At 48.2% G+C, this 19,450-nt stretch overlaps 1 protein-coding gene across 1 annotated transcript in view; it reads left to right on the top strand.

The window, feature by feature from the left end:
* The window catches only part of tnfsf11 (TNF superfamily member 11), a 75,202-nt gene that overhangs the window by 43,600 nt on the left and 12,152 nt on the right, over positions 1-19,450 (top strand). Inside the window, exon 3 of the mRNA XM_070892787.1 lies at positions 14,418-14,454. Coding sequence (XP_070748888.1) covers positions 14,418-14,454 — 37 coding nt within the window. The remainder of the gene's footprint in view (positions 1-14,417; positions 14,455-19,450) is intronic.

Here is a 19,450-nt window from a genome sequence, read left to right as displayed (position 1 = left end):
TGACTCGGCAGCAAGCGGCACAGGAGTTTTTCTATTCCGAGCTTGCCACTGAACTTGAAAGCCGTTGACCATCAGTGATGCGGCCGGGGCAGGTTCCAGTAAAGTCAGTTGCGGTGTAACAGCACGTAACAAATCTGGAGACGGTGTTTTCAGAGCCACAGGCGAGCGAGGATGTGCTGACTCTGGGCTCTCCTCAGCGTAAAGTCTCGCACCCCTTCTGCCTGCCTGCCAAAAGCCATTTGTGCCCAGGGCCTGCCAATGCTCCTTGGACTTATTCCTTCAGGTTTCATCACATGATTTCTCACCTCCAATCGTCACCCTCCCACACCACACCCACTACCCCACCACTCCCCCCCCCCACTCCCAGCACCCTACACCCCCCACCCGCTCAACAATGGTGAGCCAAGACCTTTACAATGCACTGCAAGGGACCGCCCATTTACAACGGAGATGAGGAGGAATTTCTTCTCTCAGAGGGTCATGAATCTGTGGAATTCTCTGCCCCAGAGAGCTGTGGAGGCTGGGTCATTGAATATATTTAAGGCGGAGACAGACAGATTTTTGAGTGATAAGGGAGTCGAGGGCTACAGGGAGCGGGCAGGGAAGAGGAGTTGAGGCCAAGATCAGATCAGCCATGATCATATTGAATGGCGGAGCAGGCTCGAGGGCTGTATGGCCTACTCCTGCTCCTATTTCTTATGTTCTTATGTTCCCATACCTCAAATGTAAAAGAGAACAACAACAACTTGCATTTAAATAGCGCCTATAACGTAGTACCCAAGGCACTGCACAGGAGTGTTAAAGACAAAAACTTGACACCAAGCCACATAAGGAGAAATTAAGGCAGATGACCAAAAGCTTGGTCAAAGAGGTAGGTTTTAAGGAGGAAAGAGAGATAGAGAGGCGGAGAGGTTTAGGGAGGGATTTCCAGGGCCGAGGCAACAGAAGGCACGGTCGCCAATGTTTGAGCGATTATAATCAGGGATGCTCAAGAGGGCAGAATTAGAGGAGTGCAGACATTTCGGGGAGTTGTGGGGCTGGAGGAGATTACAGAGATAGGGAGGGGTGAGGCCATGGAGGGATTAGTCAATAAGGATGAGAATTTTGAAATCGAGGCGTTGCTTAACCAGGAGCCAGTGTAGGTCAGCGAGCACAGGGGTGATGGGTGAGCGGTAATTGGTGCAAGTTAGGACACGGGGCAGTGAGCACAGGGGTGATGGGTGAGCGGGACTCGGTGCGAGTTAGGACATGGACAGCCGAATTTTGGCTGACTTCAAGTTTACGTAGTGTAGAATGTGGGAGGCCAGCCACGAGTGCGTTGGAATAGTCAAGGTTTCAGCAGCGGATGAGCTGAGGCAGAGGCCAAGACAGGCGATGTTACGGAGGTAGAAATAGGCAGTCTTAATTATGATGCGGATATGTGGTCGGAAGCTCATTTCAGGGTCAGATATGACACCAAGGTCGCGAACTGTGTGGTTCAGCCTCAGTCAGAAGTTGGGGAGAGGGATGGAGTCAGTGGCTAGGGAACAGAGTTTGTGGCGGGGACCAAAAACAATGGCCTTGGTCTTCCCAATATTCAATTGGAGAACAGTACTGGATGTTGGACAAGCAATCTGACAATTTAGATACCAAGCAGGGGTCGACAGAAGTGGTATTGAGGTGGAGCTGGGTGTTGCCAGCGTACATGTGGAAACTGACTCCGTGTTTTTGGATGATATCGCCAAGGGGCAGCATGTAGATGAGAAATAGGAGGGGGCCAAGGATAGATCCTTTGGGAACACCAGAGGTAATGTTGCGGGAGTGGGAAGAGAAGCCGTTGCAGGAGATTTTCTGGCTACAGTTAGATAGATGAGAATGGAACCAGGCGAGTGCAGTCCCACCCAGCTGGACGATGATGGAGAGGCGTTGGAGGAGGATGGAATGGTCAACCATGTCAAAGGCTGCAGACAGGTCCAGGAGGACGAGGAGGGATAGTTTACCTTAGTCACAAAGGATGTCATTTGTGACTTTGATGAGAGCCCATTTCGGTACTGTGCTGGGGGCGGAAACCTGATTGGAGGGATTCAAACATGGAGTTCCGGGAAAGATGGGCATGGATCCAGTGCGGGCGGTGGCCATGACGTGAAGCAACCCCGCTCCTGGAAATGCCTTTCTCTTAATGGAGACTATTGAGCCTGCCCTGCGCCTTACCCCGCCCAATTAAATGGTGCGGGTCTGGTGACATCATCGATGACGCATTTTCAGCTGGAATCTTTAAAGATGCCATGGCCACATCGCATTTGAATGTCAATGTAACATCTGCTGTCAGTGCACTACAGCACTGGGTGCTGCAAACAGCAACACCACTGCAAGAGGCACAGGGCTGCACCCAGGCGCTCCCATGGCTCCATTCATAACATAGAACCATAGAAATTTACAGCACAGAAGGAGGCCATTTCAGCCCATCGTGGCCGCGCCGGCCGACCAAGAGCTACCCAGCCTAATCCCACTTTCCAGCTCTCGGTCCGTAGCCCTGTAGGTTACGGCACTTCAAGTGCACATCCAAGCACTTGTTAAATGTGGTGAGGGTTTCAGGCAGTGAGTTCCAGACCCCCACCACCCTCTGGGTGAAGACATTTCCCCTCAAATCCCCTCTAAACCTCCCCTCAATTACTTTAAATCTATGCGCCCTGGTTGTGGAGACAGGGACAGCAGTGGAGACTTCTCACCAGAGGGCGCAGGACGCTCCCGGCTCTGCTCAGTTATAACTATTTTAAAGTTGAAACATTAATACAAGTGCCCCCTGATTAAAGGGCGGGGGGGGGGCTACTAAAACTGACACAATTAAACAAATTAAACTTTGCACAGTCAACTTAAATCAAATTTAAAATTTGGTTGCCGGGGGTGACGATGCACTCCAGTCCCTCCGGCGCCTACCTCTCGCGGAAGGCCGTGAGCGTTCTGCTCAGCTGCATGCAGACACTGTGCCTCAGGGGCCATCCAGAAAGAGGGCAGTCCTGGAGGTGCAGCAAGAAGTGCAGGAGGCTTTGACATGTTTTGAGGCTGCGATGTCTGTAAGTGTGCAGAGAATGGAGTAGTTCATCCCCAACATGAGCACCATAATGTCCCAGGCGATGGTGACTGTCGCCTCCTCCGTGGAAAGGATGGCCACCTGTATGGAGCAGCTAATGCACCACTCACAGGAACACATGGTCTCTATGGAGAATAGGTGGCAGAGGCTCATAGACCTCCTCTGTAGAAGAGGTGTCAGTGTAGACGTGGGCCCTCATGCTACGCAGCAAGTTGCTCTCCTGCTCCTTGGCAGCGGGGACGTGAGCAGGCTGCCTCTCGCCCTGCTGAAGCCACAGGGGTGTAGCACCTTGTAGAAGCACACGGAAGAGAAAGATGACACCCAAGTAGATTCACTAGGGTAGCCACTTGTGTGTTTTATCCAACGTTTATGTAAGATTTCCATTAATGTGCCGTCAAACATAAAAATCTTTATTTTCAACACTTTGCGTTCTTGAGCAGATTTGTGTGCACCTTTGTGAGTTGCTATGTGAGTTGCAGTGACTGGTGACACACAACGGTACCTCCAGCAATGGTGGTGCATGTGAAAGGAATGACTTGGGCATTGTCGGGATGCTTTATGGTGTTGGTGTGGGGTGGTGCCAGTCTGACGCATCATGTGGCAGCCATGGCATGAGGCGTCAAGTGAAGTAAATCTGACCATGGTGAGGCCATCCCTGGCCTCCCGGGCAGCAATATGGTCAGGTGCTGATGCCCTGTGTACTGTGCAGTATCAGGTGATTGCGGAGAATGTTGGTGTTATTGTTGGTGCTGCTGGTGTTGGGGCTGATCGTGGTCCGATTCTGAGGATCAAGCTGAGACAGTATAAATGCTGATGGACCTGATGGCAGGTGAAGTAGAGATGACAGAAGCGATCTGTCACTTCCGTTATTGGTTGTACATATATTGGAGATGGGGAGACTGGCTGTTTGACTGACAAGTCAAGATGTATGATTGGGGTGTCAGCCTAGAATATGTGCTCGGGTGTCTGGGATCAGGCTTGAACCCACAACCTTCCGACTCAGAGGTGAGAGGGCTACCCACTGAGGGAAAGCTGAGGCCTCAGGGAGTGAATCAGAGGTGTCAGTCCATCATTTGCCTCTGTTTGCCCCTGTGGAATGGCCCTGTGCGCTGTGTATCCATGCCATCCCAAAGTGCACCGAATGTCACAAAGCGCTTTACAGCCAATGAAGTACTTTTGGAGTGCTGTCACTGTTGTAATGTGGGAAACGCGGCAGCCAATTTGCGCACAGAAAGCTCCCACAAACCGCAACGTGATAATGACCAGATAATATGTTTTTTTGTTATATTAATTGAGGGGTAAATATTGGTCAAGACACCGGGGATAACTCCCCTGCTCTTCTTCGAAATAGTACCACGGGATCTTTTACGTCCACCTGAGAGGGCAGACGGGATCTCGGTTTAACGTCTCATCTGAAAGGCAGCACCTCCGACAGTGCAGCACTCCCTCAGCACTGGAGTGTCAGCCTGGATTTATGTACCCCCTGGAGTGGGTCTTGAACCCACAACCTTCTGACTCAGAGGTGAGAGAGAGTGCTACCCACTGAGCCACAGCTGACACCGTGGTGACAACCTGTGCGCGACTGTGACCCCCACCCCGGCTCGCGATGTCTAACCTGACCTTTCCATGGGTTGGCCTGTGGTGGGAGAGTTGGCTGGAGCCTGCCCTGGATTTGAAATGCGTGGGTTTGACCTCCAGCCCGCTTGCTTCATGCTACCACTGCTCATATAAAAATAATTATGCCCGCGAGAATGAGAAAGGTCCAACCCACACAGCTGTGGTTTTGGCAGGGTCGGTGAGAGCCTGATTCACTGCTCTGCAGCAAACTGTTCACCCGTCCGCTCACACTCTGGTTAGCAGCTGTGCAAAGTGTCACCGACCTGTGAGTCAGCAAGTTTACACTCCTTGTGGTGTATGCACCTGGGAGAATGCTCACAGATTTGTACAGCTCTTGCCACCCTGTGCGGAGGGGAGCGGGTAGGTCCGAGGGCCTCCTCGTAAGACTGCTCCTGGGCACGGCCAAGGTGACCATCAGCCGGTCCAGGCAGCGGGCAGTCGAGAGGATCGTTCAGCCCGACTGCCTGCCTCTCTTCCGCGGTTACATCTGAGCCAGGGTGTCCCTGGAGATGGAGCACACAGTGTCCACCGGTACGCTCGTGGCCTTCCGCGAGAGGTGGCCGCCGGAGGGACTGGAGTGCATCATCGCCCCTGGCAACCAAATTTTAATTTGATTTTATATGTTTTAAAGTTTAATTTGTTTTATTGCTGGGTTTTAGTGCCCCCTAACCTTTAGCCAGGGGGCACTTGTATAATTTGTGGTTTTAGTGCCCAAAAAACCCCCCCAAAAAAACAAAAAAAAACAAAAAAGGGCACTTGAAAAGTGTTTGGAGTGTTCCCCCCTCACCGCCCCCCCTCTTTATTCAGGGGCACTTGATTTAATGTTTATTTATTGCTCTCTCAAAAGAGTTGTAGAGCTCTTGCCAACCTGTGCGGAGGGGAGCGGGCAGGTCCGAGGGCCTCCTTGTAGGACTGCTCCTGGGCATGGCCAAGGGGACCATCACCCGGTCCAGGCAGCGGGCGGTCGAGGGGATCATTCAGCCCGACTGCCTGCCTCTCTTCCGCGGTTACATCCGAGCCAGGGTGTCCCTGGAGATGGAGTATGCGGTGTCCACTGGTACGCTCGTGGCCTTCCGCGAGAGGTGGGCGCCGGACGGACTGGAGTGCATCATCACCCCCGGCAACCAAATTTGAATTTAATTGTTTAATATTGAAAAAGTTTTATTTGTTAATTTGTGGGCTCTAGTGCCCCTTCAATAAGGGGGGCACTCGGCTTTATCTGTTTATTTAAAATAATTGTAGAGCTGTTGAGTTGGGAGTGGCTTAGCCAGTCATGTGATGTTCACAAGACTCAATAAAACCCTAGCCAGGCAGGTGGTTGTGAGCCTGATGGATGAACTGGTAATGTGTAGTGTGATTGTTAAACCTTTGCTAATAAACCAACTAGTTCTTAATAGCAATGTGTTGCTATGGATTCTTAAGCAAAGATCATCATCATCATCATCATCATTGGAGTCGAGGAAGACTTGCTTCCACTCCTAAAGTAAGTTCTTTGGTGGCTGAACAGTCCAATACGAGAGCCACAGACCCTATCACAGGTGGGACAGACATTCGTCGGGGCAAGGGGGGACTGATTTGCCGCACGCTCCTTCCGCTGCCTGAGCTTTTACCAGGCGTAAGAATTTGAAGGACATTCACTGGGCAAGAGTTGGACAAGAGCGGATGCGTGCGATCTGTCAAAAGAAATTTTGACAAATCGCAAATTCTGGTTCTCAGCGCATGTACATCGCGGGCCTAAAATCAGCATTTGCGAGGCCTCTTCAGGTGTGTGCACACATGGTCTGCACCCGGAGAGGCCACAATTTTCCGTCCATTATTTTTTTCTATCTCCTCCTGTTGTACCCATTATTGATTTTCTATCTGCTGCCCCTTCTATTTAGCTGCTTGCCGTGGTCAGTGGGTAGCATTGCCCCTTCTGAGTCAGACGGTTGTGGGTTCGAGTCCCACTCCTCGATGTAAACACAAAATCCAGGCTGACACTCCAGTGCAGTGCTGAGGGAGCGCTGCACTGTCGGAGGTGCCGTCTCTCAGAAGAGACGTTAAACCGAGGCCCCGTCTAGCTGTTGAATTGGATGTAAGATCCCACGGCTCCTTCGAAGAAGAGCATGGGGAGCTCTCCTATTGTCCTGCTCAACTTTTATCTCTCAACTAACTGCATTCTGGTCGCGATCGCACGGCTGTTTTGTGAGATCTTGCTATGTTTAAAAAATAGCTGCCGCGTTTCCTACATTACAACAGTGATCACACTTCAAAAAGTGCTTCATTGGCCGTAAAATGCCTTTGGGACATCCTGAGGTAGTGAAAGGCGCTATATAAATTCTAGGGGGTCGAAAAAAATGCTTTAACGCCACCTGCTGCTGCTGGAGAGGGGCAGTTAACGGACGGCCAAGTCCTTACCGTTGGCGGGGAGCGGGTTCCTGGGCTGATGGGAAATTGAGTCGGGAGGTGGGGGCGAGGCCAAGAGTGGCTGCAGGATATTCTGGGGGGAGAGGGCGAATAGGTACCAATGACATAGGTAGGAAGAGGGATGAGGTCCTGCAGGCAGAGTTTAGGAGCGAGATTAAAAAGCAGGACCTCAAAGGTAGTAATCTCCGGATTACTCCTAGTGCCACGAGCTAGTGAATACAGAAATAGGAGGATAGAGCAGATGAATACATGGCCGGAGAGATGGTACAGGAGGGAGGGCTTTAGATTCCTGAGGCATTGAGACCGCTTCTGGGGGAGGTGGGACCTGTACAAGCCAGACGGGTTGTACCTCAACAGAGCCGGGACCAATATTCTCGCGGGGAGGTTTGCTAGTGCTGTTGGGGAAGGTTTAAACTAGCTTGGCAGGAGGATGGGAACCTGAGAGTTGATTCAGTAGGGAGGGGAGTAAAGTGGAAATTAGAAAGCAAAAATAAAGAAAGTGGGTTTGAAGGAGACAGGAATGAAGCAGGAAAAAGGGTAAAAGAACAAATTTAAAGGTTCTTTGTCTAAATGCACGGAGCATTTGCAACAAAATAGATGAGTTGACGGCACAAATAGATACAAATGGGTATGATCTGATAGCCATTACAGAGACATGGTTGCAAGGTGACCAGGACTGGGAACTAAATATTCAGGGGTACTTGACAATCCAGAAGGACAGACAGACAGGAAAAGGAGGTGGGGTAGCTCTATTGATAAAGGATGGAGTCACTGCAATAGTGAGAAACGATATATGATCAAAGGTTCAGGATGTTGAAACAGTTTGGGTGGAGTTAAGGAATAATAAGGGGAAAAAGTCACTGGTGGGCGTAGTCTATAGGCCCCCTAACAGTAGCAACTCTGTTGGTCGGACCATAAACCAGGAAATAGTGGGGGGCTTGTAAAAAGGGAACAGCAATAATCATGGGTGATTTTAACCTCCATATTGATTGCACAAATCAAATTGGTCAGAGTAGCCTTGAGGAGGAGTTCATAGAGTGCATAAGGGATGGGTTCCTTGAGCAGTATGTATCTTAGATCTGGTCCTGTGTAATGAGAGAGGATTAATAAACAATCTCCTAGTAAAGGATCCCCTTGGAATGAGTGATCATAGCATGATTGAGTTTATAATTCAGATGGAGGGTGAGAAAGTTGGATCTCTAACCAGCATACCAATCTTAAATAAAGGAGACTATGAAGGTATAAGGGCAGAGTTGGCTAAAGTGGACTGGAAAAATAGATTGAAGTGTGGGACGGTTGATGAACAGTGGTGTATACTTAAAGAGATATTTCACAACTCTCAAGAAAAATATATTCCAGTGAGGAGGAAAGGGTATAAGAGAAAAGGAAGCCATCTGTGGCTAACTAAAGAAATAAAGGACGGTATCCAATTAAAAACAAGGGCATACAAAGTGGCCAAAACTAGTGGGAGGACAGAAGATTGGGAAGCTTTTAAAATCCAGCAAAGAATGATTAAAAAAATGATTAAGAAAAGGAAGATAGACTATGAAAGTAAACTAGCGCAAAATATAAAAACAGATAGCAAGAGTTTCTATAGGTATATAAAAAGGAAAAGGGTGGCTAAAGTAAATTTGGTCTCTTAGAGGACAAGACCAGGGTGTTAGTAATGGGGAACATGGAGATGACAGAAACTCTGAACAAATATTTTGTATCAATCTTTACGGTAGAGGACACTAACAATATTCCAACAGTGGATAGTCAAGGGGCTATAGGGGGAAGGAACTTAACACAATCACAATCACAAAGGAGGTGATACTCAGTAAGATAATGGGACTAAAGGCAGATAAATCCCCTGGACCTGATGGCTTGTATCCTAGAGTCTTAAGAGAAGTAGCGGCAGGGATTGTGGATGCATTGGTTGTAATTTACCAAAATTCCCTGGATTCTAGGGAGGTCCCAGCAGATTGGAAAATTGCAAATGTAACACCCCTATTCAAAAAAGGAGGCAGACAAAAAGCAGGAAACTATAGACCAGTTAGCCTAACATCTGTGGTTGGGAAAATGTTGGAGTCCATTATTAAAGAAGCAGTAGCAGGACATTTGGAAAAGCAAAATTTGGTTAGGCAAAGTCAGCATGAATTTATGAAGCGGAAGTCATGTTTGACAAATTTGCTGGAATTCTTGAAGGGTGTAACGAACACAGTGGATAAAGGGGAACCAGTGGATGTGGTGTATTTGGACTTCCAGAAGGCATTTGACAAGGTGCCACATAAAAGGTTACTGCACAAGATAAAAGTTCGCGGGATTGGGGGTAATATATTAGCATGGATAGAAGATTGGCTAACAAACAAAAAACAGAGAATCGGGATAAATGGTTCATTCTCTGATTGGCAATCAGTAATGAGTGGGGTGCTGCAGGGATCAGTGCTGGGGCCCCAACTATTTACAATCTATATTATCGACTTGGAAGAGGGGACTGAGTGTAACGTAGCCAAGTTTGCTGACGATACAAAGATGGGAGGAAGGGCAATGTGTGAGGAGGACATAAAGAGGCTGCAGGAGGATATAGACTGGCTAAGTGAGTGGGCAAGCATTTGGCAGATCAAGTATAATGTTGGAAAGTGTGAGGTTATGCATTTTGGCAGAAAAAAATCAAAGAGCAAGTTATTATTTAAATGGAGAAAGATTTCAAAGTGCTGCAGTACAGCGGGACCTGGGGGTACTTGTGCATGAAACACAGGGGAAGGTTATCCAGGTACAGCAAGTGATCAGGAAGGCCAATGGAATCTTGGCCTTTATTGCAAAGGTGATGGAGTATAAAATAAGGGAAGTCTTGTTACAGCAGTACAGGGTACTGGTGAGGCCACACCTGGAGTACTATGTGCAGTTTTGGTTTCCGCATTTACGAAAGGATATGCTTGCTGTGGAGGCAGTTCAGAGCAGGTTCACTAGGTTGATTCTGGGGATGAGGGGGTTGACTTACGAGGAAAGATTGAGTAGGTTGGGCTCTACTCATTGGAATTCAGAAGAATGAGAGGTGATCTTATAGAAACGTATAAGATTATGAGGGGGCTTGACAAGGTGGATGCAGAGAGGATGTTTCCACTGATAGGGGAGACTAGAACTAGAGGGCATGTGCTTAGAATAAGGGGCCGCCCGTTTAGAACTGAGGAGAAATTTCTTCTCTCAGAGGATTGTGAATCTGTGGAATTCGCTGGCTCAGAGAGCTATGGAGGTTGGGACATTAAATAAATTTAAGACAGAAATAGACAGTTTCTTAAACGATAAGGGAATAAGGGGTTACATAGAAACATAGAAAATAGGTGCAGGAGTAGGCCATTCGGCCCTTCGAGCCTGCACCACCATTCAATAAGATCATGGCTGATCATTCACCTCAGTAACCCTTTCCTGCTTTCTCTCCATACCCCTTGATCCCTTTAGCCGTAAGGGCCATATCTAACTCCCTCTTGAATATATCCAATGAACTAGCATCAACAACTCTCTGGTAGGACATTCCACAGGTTAAGAACTCTCTGAGTGAAGAAGTTTCTCCTCATCTCAGTCCTAAATGGCTTACCCCTTATCCTTAGACTGTGTCCCCTGGTTCTGGACTTCCCCAACATCGGGAACGTTCTTCCTGCATCTAACCTGTCCAGTCCTGTCAGAATTTTATATGTTTCTATAAGATCCCCTCTCATCCTTCTAAACTCCAATGAATAAAGGCCCAGTCGATCCAGTCTCTCCTCATATGTCAGTCCAGCCATCCGGGAATCAGTCTGGTGAACCTTCGCTGCACTCCCTCAATAGCAAGAACGTCCTTCCTCAGATTAGGAGACCAAAACTGAACACAATATTCCTCACCAAGGCCCTGTACAACTGCAGTAAGACCTCCCTGCTCCTATACTCAAGTTCTCTAGCTATGAAGGCCAACATATCATTTGCCTTCTTCACGGCCTGCTGTACCTGCATGTCAACTATCAAAGACTGATGTACCATGACACCCAGGTCTCGTTGCACCTCCCCTTTTCCTAATCTGCTGCCATTCAGATAATATTCTGCCTTTGTGTTTTTGCCCCCAAAGTGGATAACCTCACATTTGTCCACATTATACTGCATCTGCCACGCATTTGCCCACTCATCTAACCTGTCCAAGTCACCCTGCAGCCTCTTAGCATCCTCCTCACAGCTCACACCACCACCCAGTTTAGTGTCATCTGCAAACTTAGAGATATTAAACTCAATTCCTTCATCTAAATCATTGAAGTATATTGTAAATAGCTGGGGTCCCAGCACTGAGCCCTGCTGCACCCCACTAGTCACTGCCTGCCATTCTGAAAAGGACCTGTTTATCCCGACTCTCTGCCAACCAGTTCTCTATCCATGTTAGTACATTACACCCAATACCATGTGCTTTAATTTTGCACACCAACCTCTTGTGTGGGACCTTGTCAAAAGCCTTTTGAAAGTCCAAATACACCACATCCACTGGTTCTTCCTTGTCCACTCTACTAGGTAAATCCTCAAAAAATTCCAGAAGATTTGTCAAGCATGATTTCCCTTTCAGAAATCCATGCTGACTTGGATCGATCCTGTCACTGCTTTCCAAATGCGCTGCTATTTCATCTTTAATAATTGATTCCAATATTTTTCACACTACTGATGTCAAGCTAACTGATTTATAATTACCCATTTTCTCTCTCCCTCCTTTTTTAAAAAGTGGTGTTACATTAGCTACCCTCCAGTCCATAGGAACTGATCCAGAGTCGATAGACTGTTGGAAAATGATCATCAATGCATCCACTATTTCTAGGACCACTTTCTTAAGTACTCTGGGATGCAGCCTATCAGGCCCCAGGGATTTATCGGCCTTCAATACCATCAATTTCCCTAACACAATTTCCCGCCGATTAAGGATATCCTTCACTTACTCCTTCTCACTGGACCCTCGGTCCCCTCGTACTTCCAGAAGGTTATTTGTGTCTTCCTTTGTGAAGACAGAACCAAAGTATTTGTTCAACTGGTCTGCCATTTCTTTGTTCCCCATTATAAATTCATCTGAATATGACTGCAAGGAATCTACGTTTGTCTTCACTAATCTTTTTCTCTTCACATATCTGTAGAAGCTTTTGCAGTCAGTTTTTATGTTCCCGGCAAGCTTCCTCTCATACTCTATTTTCCCCTTCCTAATTAAATCCTTTAGCCTCCTCTGCTGAATTCTAAATTTCTCCCAGTCCTCAGATTTGCTGCTTTTTCTGGCCAATTTATATGCCTCTTCCTTGAATTTAACACTATCCTTAATTTCCCTTGTTAACCACGGTTGAGCCACCTTCCCCGTTTTATTTTTACTCCAGATATACAATTGTTGACGTTCATCCAAGTGAACTTTAAATGTTTCCCATTGCCTATCCCCCGTCAACCCTTTAAGTATCATTTGCCAGGGGTTATGGGGAGCGGGCAGGGAAGTGGACCTGAGACAATGATTGGATCAGCCATGATCTTATTGAATGGCGGAGCAGGCTCGAGGGGCCTTATGGCCTACTCCTGCTCCTATTTCTTACGTTCTTATGTACCCCTGCGTGCTTGACCGCCACCCACGTGGTGACATCATCGAGCGTGCAGCGCCCCTTGCCGCCGCGGCGGCGATATTCGGTGAGTCGGGTGGCCTTACCGGTAGGTGTCCATACGGCCTGGTAAAGGTCGTGGGACATTGGGGATCCTGGGGCGGGAGCATCCAGGGAGCAAGGTCAGTGGTTATGATGATATTTTTTAGCATTTAGTTATTACTGGGACCAGCGGGGAATTGTGGGGAAGGGAAAGTGTGGGAAACTTTTCTTCATTTTTTTAAACTCGCAGCCTACCGTGGGACAGTTCGGCCGGCCTCCTGAGCTCTCGCTCCGTGGGTTCCCGAGGCACTTTCAGCGCTGCTCTCTCATCTTTGGGTTAGAAAACTGAATTTTGCACGGTTTGAGCCTGCACCGACCGCCTGGCGGTAAAAACCGGCGCTCACCCCGTGTCACCGCCTCAAACACGGCGGGACCGAATTTCAACATCTTCCTCGTGTTTTTTACCCATAGGCAGACCGTGCGCCAAGCAGAATATCGGCATCTGTTAGCGTCACTCGGTGTCCGTCCGGGGGCAGGGTGGGGCGGTGGGGTGGGGTGGGGGAGGAATTCATGGTTGATGGGAAAATCAGCTCTGCATTGCTGCCACCCCATTGCGAGTTGCGTTGCTGCCTCGATCGGGCCGTGTGCTGGGCCTGTTCCTCACTGAACCCGCCCTGATACCCACCTCCTCACTTCCTTTGCGACAGACTTTGCCGAGTGGTTTGTAACGGTTTGCTGCTGTTAGTACGTGTTTGACTGGTGTGGAGCGCAGGTGTGACACCACAGGAAGGAGCGGCGAGGAGTTACCACCGTGAGACTTGGCGAGAGGAATTCCCACGCACCGATCTCTCAGAGCAAGGGCCTACTCTATGTAGCGTCAGGAACCACAAACACGGCCAGCTCTCTGTGCACGTGTTGCAATGTTTTTGCTTCTTGGGTTCTTTGCTGAAGAATTCCTAGCAACACATTGCTATTAAGAACTAGTTGGTTTATTAGCAAAGGTTTAACAATCACACTACACATTACCAGTTCAACTCGTTTAGTTGTGCACTTTAAACAAATGCCTCCTGCAAGACGGGGCACACTCCAAAATAATTTTTTTTCCAGTGTCCCTTTTTTTGGGGGCGGGGGGGGGGCGCGGATTTGAGAGCACCAACACAAATTATACAAGTGCCCCTGGCTAAAAGTGGGGGGGGGGGGGGCGCACTAAAACCGGCAAATTAAACAAATTCAAGTTAAAATTTGTTTGCCGGGGTTAATAATGCACTCCAGTCCCTCCGGCGCCCACCTCTGGCGGAAGGCCGCGAGCGTACCGGTGGACACCGCGTGCTCCATCTCCAGTGACACCCTGGCTCGGATGTAACCGCGGAAGAGAGGCAGGCAGTCGGGCTGAACGACCCCCTCGACCGGCCGCTGCCTGGATCGGCTGATGGCCCCCTTGGCCGTGCCCAGGAGCAGTCCTACGAGGGGGCCTTCCGACCTGCCCGCCTCCCTTCGCAAAGATTGCCCAAAGATCACGGAGCGAGGGACTGAAGTGCAACCAGAATTTGAGGAGCAGCCCCTTCAAATATTGGAATCAACAGCTGTACATATCTGTGAACGTACTCACTGACTGCATACATTACACTTGAGGCAGTTAAGCTCCACTGGAACAAGTGATACCTCGGGACTGATGCAAATACGGACAGAAAGATAATCACCTGTCTCTGCTTTTTGTTTAGGTCACGTCGAGCACCACAGATAAACAACAACACAAAGGTAGGCCTCGGGCTTTGTTTCTGTACTTTGATCCAGGGGCAAATAGGTTTGTTGATCAACTCTGGCCCTCACTCAGGCACAGTCCCGGTGGGACAGCAGCACTGCCGTGTATGTCGCTGAAGAGGCCGTTCCTTGTTGAGTCGAGGCATTGAGTGTTATCCAGCAAGTCAGTCAGGCAATGAATCAGAATCCAGCCCAGTCCCGTCTCCATTAATACTCATTCTCTCAGCTTCTCTCTCCCTCTATCTTCCATCTCAGTATCCTCTATCACTTCATCTCAGAAATTCACTTACCAAACTCTCTCAGCCACTCACACACTCACTCGCACACTCACTCGCACACTCACACACTCTCTCACACATCACACACTCTCTCACACTCTCTCTCACACTCTCACACTCTCTCACACACAATCTCACACGCACTCTCACACTCTCTCTCACACTCTCTCACAATGTCTCTCACACTCTCCTAACACTCTCTCATACTCTCACACTCTCACACACACTCTCACACTCTCTCTCACACACTCTCACTCTCTCTCACACACTCTCACACTCTCTCTCACACACTCTCCTAACACTCTCACACTCTCACACACACTCTCACACTCTCTCTCACACACTCTCACTCTCTCTCACACACTCTCACAGTCTCTCTCACACACTCTCCTAACACTCTCTCACACTCACACACACACTCTCTCACAAACACACTCTCTCACGCTCTGTCTCACACACACTCTCTCACACACATTTTCTCACTCTCTCTTACACACACACTCTCCATCATCATAGGCAGTCCCTCGAAATCGAGGAAGACTTGCTTCCACTCCTAAAGTGAGTTCTTTGGTGGCTGAACAGTCCAACACGAGAGCCACAGACTCTGTCACACACACACTTTCACTCCCACACTCTCCCACACTCCTTCACACACTCTTGCGCTCTCCCTCACTCCATCAAACTCTCTCTTTCTCGTTCACTCTCTCTCTCACTCACACACACTCTCTCTCGCCCTCATACAAACCTCTCTTTCACTTTCTGTTTCTCAGGTTTTCTGTCATCCCCACACTCTCTGATTATCTTTCTCCATTCTCTTTCTCTCTTGCTTTCTTTCTCTCCCTCTCAAATTCTCTCGCTCTAAAATCCTGGGAATGAATGACGTTAAATCTGATGTCCTGGTCCGATGTACATATTTACCTCTGCGATGTCGAGGCACTGACCGTCCCAGCATTCTGCATCTTTAACAATAGCAGGATATGCCCTGTCTGTGTCACTCTCAGCCCTATCATGGCAGTAACATAAGCTCAAGCTCACCTCTACAACAGCTAAGATTTAGCACACTGATTCTCCTTGGCCATCGCAAGGCTGATTGGGTGCGATAGTGTAGTGACTGTGGCGATATGTGTGTGCGCACTAGGTCCAGGCAGCAGAGCTGGTCTCCAGTCGGCTTGGTTAACTCTTGCCATTGGACCAACACCTAGCTCTGTCAAGCCCGTGTGGTGGCTGATGTGCAACGGTCACCACACATTAATAAAATCCACCCACAGGCATCTACCACCCTTGAGGATGTAGTTCGGGACCTGGAATATTAGGTCCTTCTTTGAAACACCTGTGAACTCATCCTTTTTTGGCATGGAAGCAAGTCATCCTCGTTTTGAGGGACTGCCTGTGGTGATGACAGATTGGATAGGCCGGGTCTGTTTTCCTTAGAACAGAGGAAGCTGAGGGGAGACCTCATTTGACGTATATAAAATTATGAGGGGCCTAGATAGAGTGGATAGGAAGGACCTATTTCCCTTAGCAGAGGGGTCAACAACCAGGGGCCATAGATTTAAAGTAATTGGTAGGAGGTTTAGAGGGGATTTGAGGGGAAATGTCTTCACCCAGAGGGTGATGGGGGTCTGTAACTCACTGCCTGAAAGGGTGGTAGAGGCAGAAACCCTCACCACATTTAAAAAGTACTTGGATGTGCACCTGAAGTGCCCTAACCTACAGGGCTACGGACCGAGAGCTGGAAAGTGGGATTAGGCTGGGTAGCTCTTTGTCGCCGGCGCGGACACGATGGGCCGAATGGCCTCCTTCGTGCTGTAAACTTCTATGATTCTATGATTCAATGATTGGACTAGCAGCTTTTAAGAGGGTATTGTAGCATAGGGATTACAATCCAGAGCCTTGGATTGATGATCCACAGACTGAGAGTTCAAATCCCACCTTGCTCAGCTTGAAAAAATTGAATTCAGTTTTTATTTCTTATGTTCTTATATATTCAAGACAGAGATCAATAGATTTTTGGATATTAAGGGAATGAAAACATATGGGGACAGTGCAGGAAAGTGGAGTTGAGGTCGAAGGTCAGCCATGATCTTATTGAATGGTGGAGCAGGCTCGAGGGGCCTGTTTAACGACATGTCTTGCTCCTGGTAACTCTTCCATTGGTCTTTAGCAGCAGAGGAAAGTGTAGGCCGAACATGAGTAATCCGACGGAGGGCGGCAACTACAAGTTGAGATAAGGGATGTGATTGGGCGCTCCTCGATCACTCTTCCATTAAAAACCTTGCAATTCCCCCTCCTCTCCCCATGGGACGCAACGGCCTCCACCTCCACCTCCATTCCTAGCTGGAGCCCACTCTCTGCTTTACTCGTTCTGTGTGAGGAACTGCTCCCTCCTGTCAGTCCCCAACCTGCCTTTCCCTAGTGTGTGGCCATGTCACTCCCGCCTTGTGGACCGGAGCGGTGCTGAAGATGCACGTTTCTATCGCCCTGCAGTGGGGAGTATACCCTTGGATCGTTCCCGCTCATTTGCCTTATGCGAGACGGAAGAGCCCAGGAGGGCCGAAATTGCCCCTTCCCTTCAGACCTGTCAGCACCTGGAATCGGCGGCCAAGCTGCGGAGTGCAATGGCCACCGACTTTTCCTGTAATGGCTGCCATTATCAAAACTCTGCTCCTGCGGTAACCCGGCCGTGACCCGCTCTCTCTCCACCACACACCCACCCACCCCAAACACATACACCGCTCCACTGCAGCCCATCCATGCTACGTGTGTCATCACCGTGTGCACCACTGATGTAAACATAGATATAGAAACATAGAAAATAGGTGCAGGAGTAGGCCATTCTGCCCTTCGAGCCTGCACCACCCTTCAATAATATCATGGCTGATCATTCCCCTAGTACCCCTTTCCTGTTTTCTCTCCATACCCCTGATCACTTTAGCCGTAAGGGCCATATCTAACTCCCTCTTGAATATATCCAATGAACTGGCATCAACAACTTTCTGAGGTAGAGAATTCCACAGGTTAACCACTCTCTGGGTGAAGAAGTTTCTCCTCATCTCGGTCCTAAATGACTTACCCCTTATCCTTAGACTGTGACCCCTGGTTCTGGGCTTCCCCATCATCGGGAACATTCTTCCTGCATCTAACCTGTCCAATCCCATCAGAATTTTATATGTTTCTATGAGATCCCCTCTCATTCTTCTAAACTCCAGTGAATACAAACCCAGTTGATCCAGTCTCTCCTCATATGTCAGTCCTGCCATCCTGGGAATCAGTCTGGTGAACCTTCGCTGCACTCCCTCAATAGCTAGAACATCCTTCCTCAGATTAGGGGACCAAAACTGAACACAATATTCCAGGTGTGGCCTCACCAAGGCCCTGTACAACTGCAGTAAGACCTCCTTGCTCCTATACTCAAATCCCCTAGCTATGAAGGCCAAAAAACTCTATAAGATTTGTCAAGCATGATTTCCCTTTCATAAATCCATGCTGACTTGGACCGATCCTGTCACTGCTTTCTGAATGCTCTGCTATTTCATCTTTAATAATTGATTCCAACATTTTCCCCACCACCATTGTCAGGCTAACCGGTCTATAATTCCCTGTTTTCTCTCTCCCTCCTTTTTTAAAAAGTGTTGTTACATTAGCTACCCTCCAGTCCATAGGAACTGATCCAGAGTCAATAGAATGTTGAAAAATGATCACCAATGCATCCACTATTTCTAGGGCCACTTCCTTAAGTGCTCTGGGATGCAGTCTATTAGGCCCTGGGGATTTATCGCCCTTCAATCCCATCAATTTCTCTAACACAATTTCCTGACTAATAAGAATTCCCTTCAGTTCCTCCTCGCTAGACCCTCAGACCCCTAGTATTTCCGGAAGGTTATTTGTGTCTTCCTTAGTGAAGACAGAACCAAATTATTTGTTCAATTGGTCTGCCATTTCTTTGTTTCCCATTATAAATTCACCTGATTCTGACTGCAAGCGATCTACATTTGTCTTCACTAACCTTTTTCTCTTCACATATCTCTAGAAGCTTTTGCAGTCAGTTTTATGTTCCCTGCAAGCTTCCTCTCATACTCTATTTTCCCCCTCCTAATTAAACCCTTTGTTCTACTCTGCTGAATTCTAAATTTTTCCCAGTCTTCAGGTTTGCTGCTTTTTCTGGCCGATTTATATGTCTCTTCCTTGGATTTAACACTATCCCTAATTTCCCTTGTTAGCCACGGTTGAGCCACTTTCCCCATTTTATTTTTACTCCAGGCAGGGATGTACAATTTTAGAAGTTCATCCATGTGATCTTTAAATGTCTGCCATTGCCTATCCACCGTCAACCCTTTAAGTATCATTTGCCAGTCTATTCTAGCTAATACACGTCTCATACCATCAAAGTTACTTTTCCTTAAGTTCAGGACCCTAGTCTCTGAATTAACTGTGTCACTCTCCATCTTAATAAAGAATTCTTCCATATTATGGTCACTCTTCCCCAAGGGGCCACGCACAACAAGATTGCTAATTAATCCTCTCTCATTACACAACATCCAGTCTAGGATGGCAAGTTCTCTAGTTGGCTCCTCGACATATTGGTCTAAAAAACCATCCCTAATACACTCCAGGAAATCCTCCTCCACGGTATTGTTACCAGTTTGGTTAGCCCAATCTATATGTCGATTAAAGTCGCCCATGATAACTGCTGCACCTTTATTGCACACATCCCG

Source organism: Pristiophorus japonicus, chromosome 11, assembly GCF_044704955.1.
Source record: "Pristiophorus japonicus isolate sPriJap1 chromosome 11, sPriJap1.hap1, whole genome shotgun sequence".
Classification (NCBI taxonomy): Eukaryota; Metazoa; Chordata; class Chondrichthyes; family Pristiophoridae; genus Pristiophorus; species Pristiophorus japonicus.
This window is presented reverse-complemented; position numbering and strand designations above follow the sequence as displayed.